This window comes from Egretta garzetta, unplaced genomic scaffold, assembly GCF_000687185.1.
Source record: "Egretta garzetta isolate BGI_Z169 unplaced genomic scaffold, ASM68718v1 scaffold16, whole genome shotgun sequence".
NCBI lineage: Eukaryota > Metazoa > Chordata > Aves > Pelecaniformes > Ardeidae > Egretta > Egretta garzetta.
The window spans coordinates 3,325,227-3,333,225 of record NW_009260022.1 but is presented as its reverse complement, the minus strand read 5'-3'; the positions used below and the strand labels follow the sequence as shown (position 1 = coordinate 3,333,225).

At 39.0% G+C, this 7,999-nt stretch overlaps 1 protein-coding gene across 16 annotated transcripts in view; it reads right to left on the bottom strand.

Annotated features, from left to right (window-relative positions):
- The window catches only part of UBR3 (ubiquitin protein ligase E3 component n-recognin 3), a 117,771-nt gene that overhangs the window by 16,834 nt on the left and 92,938 nt on the right, over nucleotides 1–7,999 (bottom strand). For all 16 annotated transcript variants that reach the window (XM_035896256.1, XM_035896263.1, XM_035896257.1 and 13 more), the window contains one exon: nucleotides 2,426–2,526. In XM_035896256.1, coding sequence (XP_035752149.1) covers nucleotides 2,426–2,526 — 101 coding nt within the window. The remainder of the gene's footprint in view (nucleotides 1–2,425; nucleotides 2,527–7,999) is intronic.

Genomic DNA, 7,999 nt, shown 5'->3' with positions numbered 1-7,999 from the left:
AAATGCTCTGACCTCCACCACAAAGTTTCTTTCCTAAAAATAAAGGTTTAATTTGTAGTGTTCTTTCTTTGTGATGTGTTTGGATCAATTTTCCTCTCTGAATGAAGAAGCTGAACAGTAATGGCATTTTTACTGCTTTAATCAATGTTGGATTGAAAAAGATACCAACAGCCATCCAACAGTTAACACAGGGCAGTTAATGCGATTCCTTGTGCTGTATTTGAAGGGCAAGAGATGAAGTTTGGGCCCTCCTTACAGAGCAGTCAGTGTTTTTAAAAAACATTGTGTAAACAAAAAGGATTTTGAGTATGAACATGAAGAAAATTTAATACTTGACGAACAGTTTTAGTTTCCTATAAGGCTACAAATATGGTTTCTCCGAATACATCAACATAGCTAGTAAGTGATACTGCAAAACCAGTACCATTACAGGGAGCGTCCATGCTAAAAGAGGAAGAAAATTTTTCATGGATTCTAAACCCTGCAGATCCTTCCTTCATTATTGGTGTTCTAACACCATTTACCACAGCATTCTGCACCAGACTGCACCACGACCCCTTCTGCAATGTAGTTAAGTCTGCTGTTAAAGGAATGCACTGGAAATACCTGCCAGCGCACGCAGGCATCAACCTTCTGTCTGCATACTGGTGTCCGGCCAAGTCCACAGCTCCTGCGCCCCCCAACCATGCCAAAGCAGCACAGGAAGTTCAGGAAGCTGTAGGCTTAAATGTAGATTTTTGTTCACCCCATCACTAACTGCCACGTGACCCTGCGCAAGCCATTTTACCTTTTCATGCCTCAGCTCGCTACCAAGAATTAATGATATTGAGTTCAACTCTGTGACCCACCAACCCATTACAAAGGTTCTAAACAGATTTGTTATTACCTATTTTTCTGAACTGCATTCTACACCTTTGGACAAAGAAATCATGGGAGACTGTCTTTCTATGATGCCTATTTTGATGAAACAAAAATTAGAAAGATAAATGGCAATTTATTTCCAATTTAATGCTTCATAGATTTGAAGTGGTTACATTCATCTCCTTCCTGCCACTTGCTGTTTCCCTTTCAACTGCAACATACACTAAACCTAAGAGCAAAGGCTGCTGATACGTGGTATTTGACAGAATTCTCCACGGGATGCCTTACTATTAATTGAATGTTGTCTTTCCTAGGATAAGTTATGCTTTCATAAATGGTGTTTTTCAATGCTTGAATATAAATTACAAGACCACCACTATTTGTACTTTGGCTTCACTATTCCCTTCCCCGTATTTCAGAAGACAGTCTCATTAAAATTTTGTTTACTGCTTGTATTAAGCCCTTCCAATAAAAGTTAATTTAGGTTAAAAAAAAAAGGTAGATTTTTGACAATAGGCTTCCTATTCAAAAGTATTTTATTCTCCTGGTGTTTTCATATTCTAATAATTTATTGGACATATTTAACCCATGAACATGTATGTTGAATTGAAAAAACACAACTCACAACATTAAGAGATACACACAGAGTCACTTGAGCTGAATTTGAACATTCAGTAGTGAGGACTGAACACCTCTTAAGGGGAAACAGTTTCTACATAATTCCTAAGTCAGGCTTATGCATCAAGAGCAAAACAGTCCCTGTATTTACCTATTTACAAATTACCAAAACTCAGTAGATATCAAAAGTGCCACACAGACCCCAGAGCAGATACTCTGTTCACTGTCAGTGAAGTAGTAAAAGGGTACTTGTTTGTTTGTCTTCATTTTAAAATAAAGGTATAGTTATCAATAATCAAGCCAGAAACCAGAGGGTCTGAACTACCCACCTTCTGGAGCGCACACTGTCTATTAGCATGATGGACCAAGTTCAGCTGTTCCTTTTGCACACACAAAAAATTTTATGTTTTAAAACAGTTTTGATTTTAGTAATGAAAAATTTAGTTCTTAAATATCTAATATTTATTCCAAATTATACTATATGCCGTCTCTATTGAAGTTGGTGCATTACAGCATTATCATCTTCATCTATGACCTCCTATTATGTAAGAAAGACTGCTGCAGTTTAAACTCTGAAATCCAAACTAAATGACAATCTTTCACCTTTAGGCACTCAGTTCAACTCGAAGTATTGAGCTGCCCCTCTAAGCAAAGAGATGAAGGTCAAACAAAGGACATTTTTCCTTCAGTAAGAGTACTTAACAGTTTTTGCTCAGCTCTTGTATCTGTACTGAATAGGCTGACTGATAAGGTAAGGAGACAGGGGACGCAGATAAGCCTGTCAACCCACAACAAAAATTTCTGTTCAATGCCACCTTCTGTAGATAAGGCAGAAACATTATTTTAAAATACACAGTATAGACCAGCTACGATTTACCATCCCGGAAATCACCGTAAATGCAGCCTCATACACAATTATCTAAATATACATATTTTTGTAACATACCTTTGTGCAATGGTTGAGGCATGGTTAAAATCTGGATAAGCAAAAGGGATGAGACATCTCTGTAAAGCACAGGAACTTCTGGCAGTTCTTCACTTATCAGCCTGGAAAGAAAACCCAAAGAAAATCACTCATTTTTCATTTTCATAATTTATTTTGCATTATATCTTAAATAGTATTACATTTGGTATCAAGCTTATGGAAACCAAATACCTGATAATTCACTAACTAATCTCAATTTTAAAACCTAATGAATTGTAACAGTACCTAATGTTACTAATGGATTGTAATAACGCTAAGGAAGTTACCATTTGGGTACCTGATTCTTGTTGTGAAGTATTTTAAAACTTTCCAAAACTGCCTGAACTAGTTATTTACACGTACAGATTCAAACAACATGCAATATTTCACTTCCAGAATTTATGTTCTAATATAAGAAAATATACTCCATAACAACATAATAATTTAATCGTCTTTCAAAGCATGGCATTTCACAAGTATACATCTATGCATGCTGTAACAACAACAAATCCTCGAATTACATTGATGTTCCAGGGATTGCTCCTATTGGAAAACACCAAGACCTTAGAAAAGGTATTGCTTTCCTTCATGTAAGAAAGTGAAGACTCAAGCAGCCATCACAGGTGGGATTATGCAATCTTACATGCAGTCTTTATTAAAAATCCCCTATGGCTAGAAGGACAGCAAATAAGCATATGAAGAGCTACTGCAAACTTTTGAACTATTGTGATTCACTGAAGGACATAACATCACCTTGTAGTCTTACACTTAAAAGCAGAAAATGCTTACAGATAAGAAGTAGTATTTTTCCAGGTTGGTGTAGTGAAATCCAACAATATTCCAACCAACAATATTCTATAGGTTCAATAGCTGGGTCAAAATGCTGAAAAATCATTCTCCCCTCTTAACTGATAGGGAGTGTGAAGGAGCAGCTGGTGAAGTGCAATATGCATCCTCCAGTGTCACCTTTCCCCTTCTGCAACACTCACAGAAGAAAGTGCTGTTTGGGTTCTTACTCCCATTCCCAAAGAGCGGTGGAGCTGGCTGGCTGGCTGTTCAATGCTAATGGAGTAACTGAAGAGGTGATGTTTGTTTGAGATACTTGTCTGTACTACTACTACAGGAGCTATATCGTGAGGCTGGAGTATAACTGACCCTGAACTCCCAAAGGAAACAGAGTTCTCAACAGCTTCTTACAGACAGACACACATGTTGCAGAGGAAAACATCACTTGCTACTGAGTTCATTTCAATTGCCCTGTGATTGAAACCCTGTCCTTCTGGAAGGGCAGTTTCTTTCTATAGCTCCTTGGGCTTCTCCACCTTTTCTTCCTCCTCTTTTGTCATTCTTCTTACTAGTCAGAAACTGCAGTAAAAACACTTCTCCTTCTCCTGGTAGGAGCTTCCCTTACTTGGGGCAGCTACAGCCCTCTGTGCTGCGTGGCACTTCACTGGGCCGTCCATAAAAACAGCCGGACAATGTCAGGAAATCAGCTCCATGCTTTGTTCCAGCAATCCTAACTGTCCTGCAGGTAAACCACAACTGATGACGTGCTAGATAGCTGTACTGAAAATACACATATATCCTTATTAAGATCTACTCCTAAAAGCACAGACTCACTCTTCTCCTTTTGGTTGTTCTGTAAGACATTGTGGATCACAGTTTCCCAACGAGGCTGTATAAGCCCTGCAGCAAGTGCCCAAGCTTCTGTACAAACAGAATTGGATTGAGGGAAGAAACATACAGACAAGACATTTAAGCCCTCTTCCATCTCAGCTCTGCCCTTTCGGAGCACGACTGCTGAGCTATTGTTGGATCCAGTTATTGCCTCTCTTCCAAGAGCACCAAACTCTTCCTCTGATCCTACTCAGCTGGCACCGGCTGCTCCATTAGCTTGGTTGATGCTTCTCTCTATGAAGGCACCAACTCCCTATGGTGCCATCTCTCACATACGCAGCAGACAAACTGAGCTCTGCAGACCACGTACGGGAAAAGGCTGCCCAGCTGTGGCGGGATCTGGATGCCTGCGTAAAATCCTTAGTGCCTTCTAATAGCTTTGGGGATCCCACCAGTTTATTATCTCTGAGGCACATAAACATGATGCTGCTTTTGGAAGGAGACCCCTAAATCGTTACTGATTTCATGAAAACTCAGACTTCTCTCTACAAAAGGCACTGCTAGGAGTCATCTATGATATGAATTTTAACACACAGAAGCAGTCATAGAAGCGTAGGATTAAAAGAACGCTTTTGGTCATATTAAACGTGTTATCCAACTATACATTTTCTAACTACTCTCCTTCCCCTCTCCCCCAACTCAGTAAGGCATGTTCTGAAGCACTAGTTTTATTAAAAGGCTAAAGTGTCCGGTCATTTTATGCAACACTCTCAATTGTGAGAATGAGCACAAATGGATCGGTTGATTGGTCGTATAAAATGAAGTCACAGAAAACACGGTCTAACTGGTGCTTTTGAATTAATGAACCCAAACAGCTACAGAATAAAAACTATCCATAACCCCTTTTGCTATAATCAATCATTTCATAAAATTATTGTTTTAAAAAATTGTAACATACCTAAATATACATACTTCTCTATGGGAGCATCCTAAACAAACCCAAAATATTCTAAAAATCAGTATATTGAATTCTAAAAAAGACAAAGGGAACAAAAATTTGTGTCACACTACCAAGTCTCATTTTCGAAATTATACAGGCAATGAAGATGCTAATCTCACTAAGTCTCTCTAATTCTACTTTTACCTACAGCTATGACACTGAGTTTTAAAATAACCCTCATTATGTAATTACTTTAAAGCCATAGACATCTCTTAAATTACTTCTCACCTTTAATTTTAAATTCCTATATAAATTTGAAAAAAAAAAATTTGGAATAACACTAAGACAAAAAAAACTTAACTCCCTCTGGTCACGTTTAGCTGAACACCTCTTTCCAACAGGGGTATCAATGCCGATATCATTTAACAGTCATGTAACAATTAGGTCAAATACCAGTTCTGACAAAATTAGGAAATATTCTTATAGATACAGAATACCATGACTGACTGGGAACATCACAGATAAGTGAACTCATTTTCATACACAGGACCAACTGAATTCTTTGTCTAATTTATTCATTTCATATGAATTGGAGAAGTAAAGCTACAGCAAATGTCAGGGTTTTAGATAAGCTGCTTCCGTTTACGTCAAGCGCTGCAGCATATGAAGCCCTTAAAAACTGCTCTGTCATTTGTTAAGAGCCTAAGCAACTTCTTCATTATGATACTGAAACTGAATTTATAAAATGTATTTAGCAATGTGTTTTATGGAGATTGACCATCCTGTTAATCCCCGATGCATATGTGAAAGCTTGATAAATCTGACTTTACAAAAAATTGTATTGCAGAGCCACTGAATAAAATGAAAGCAAGTGCAAAGTAATATAAAATTATTAAGATGCATTACAGTTGTATGCTGCATCCATTAAAAGGGGGGGTGGTGGAAATAAACTGCACAGTGCAATATTAACACGTACCAAAATGAAAAATGCATCGCTCCACTTTCTCTGTGGAACTGATGTCCAGTCCAAAGCAGCTGGGCTGCAGCTCGTTCTGTGCTGCCAGCAGAGCTGTCTATAAGCTGACAGCTGAGCAACTCTGCCTCTGTATTCTGCATCCTCCTCCTGACAGAGGCCATACGGGAATCACTTCTTTGGGAATTGATACAGAGGAATAGAAAATTCTGTTCTACTTTGAAAGGAGTAGTATTTGCTTATGGCCTTTCCTTACATAAATATTCCCCTTCCCCTCTTCTCTCAGCTAGAGACACTTAACATTTTTGTTTGATGCTATCTCCAACTGATTTTAAAGTTAGAAAGTCAATAAATAAAGTGAAAGCTTTAAGCTTCACACCTCTTCAAACCATCAGATACAAAAAACCTGAGACACAGGGATAAAGAGGTACAGCTAAATAAAGGCTTAATCAGCTAGGGCAGATTTATATTCTCTTCAGTATTTGCAGGATGAGAAATACAGCCCACAAATCCCAGCCTGCAGAAAGGTCAGAGTAATACACAGCTTCTGATGGTCATGATAAGAAAGTCGAACTCTACTATTTATTCTGGCTACACTCTAGAATATAATCACAATTCCATATTTGCTCTTCACTGCATCGCAGCAGATTTTACAGCAGGTCGGCTTTTCTCATTACACAAACACAGGATTTCACCGACAGTACTAACATTAGGCATCTCCTATTCTCTTTTCCACCACTGTGCCCCCAGCACTCCCTTGTCACCCATGCCCAAACTTATTCAAATTAACCTTTTTAAAAACATGGATTAGTTCCTTTGTTCATGATGCAGCCTGCTCAAGTTACATCAGCACAGCTGAAGAAAATGGTGAGCTACAGTACAGGGGAAGGAAGAAACAGCCAAGAGAAGTACTCCTAAAGCTGGCATTACTGTCGCAACCTCCGTACCCTAACACATGTCCTGGGACACCGGTGTTTCAGGCAGGATTTGTGTGTTTATTGAGCAGATCACCTAAGTTCTGTTGCAGCACATATATGTACGTACCAGCTCTGGCACAAACCTTAGCTACACCCCGTTGTCCCATCATCCTACACTCTGTCTGCCTTGGACTATCTTCATAAAAACAGTTTTGTTTTTCCCTTTTCACAACAGTTTCTATGATGAAGATGTGACTTAGGAGGTTCCCACGCACAGTTGCTCGTTCCCAACCCCATGCTGCAGTTTGTTGCCCCAGTGTGACACTACAATCACCAAAGCAATCTAGCTTACAACAAACATCCGCAAAACACTTCACTAAAAATAACCCAGTATATTGCAGCATTTCAGTTTGTCATGCAGTTCCCCCCTGCAAGTGCTTCTACTGCAAAGATCCTTAATGCTTTACCAAATCATTCTTTGCCGACACATTTAGTCTGTCAAAATAGACACAAAAATTTCTGCCTTTGTAGAGATGTAAATTTTTAAAAATATGTATCCTTTTATTTCAGTTTTTTCGTTCCTGAAACTCTGGCTATTTGGACTAGTCCATTAAATTCACATCTGGGTTTAGTAATTATTGCCTCCAGCTGCTCCTTCTCTGCCCCCTGCCAGACGCTATTATTCCCCACTTACACCACAATAATTGTTTATTTGATCACCCTTGAAAACAGATTTGTCCCTAGTAGAACAATTTGCTTGAGCACAGCCTGTGGGACCAAGTGTAGATTTGACAACATGAACTGCATAGGGGAAAGAATCGACTACACCACGCACAGTTCGCCAGACTTAGCTTTATCTTTTTCCTCCCTCTTCCTTCAAACAAGTTCACGTTATTTAGGCCCTTTTTGGTGGAGTATCTTCTCGCTCAGAATTTCCCTATTTCTACTTTACCTTGGTGTGACTGCATGAGCGCCTTCCTATCTTTCCTCTCAGCTGCTATTTTCAACTACGGAGCAATCTACAGTTGTAGAAGATGACAACGGGCAAAACCAGGGGCTTTGGGTAAGCGCAGTAGAGCAATTCCGTGAGAGACTTTACAAATTACTGT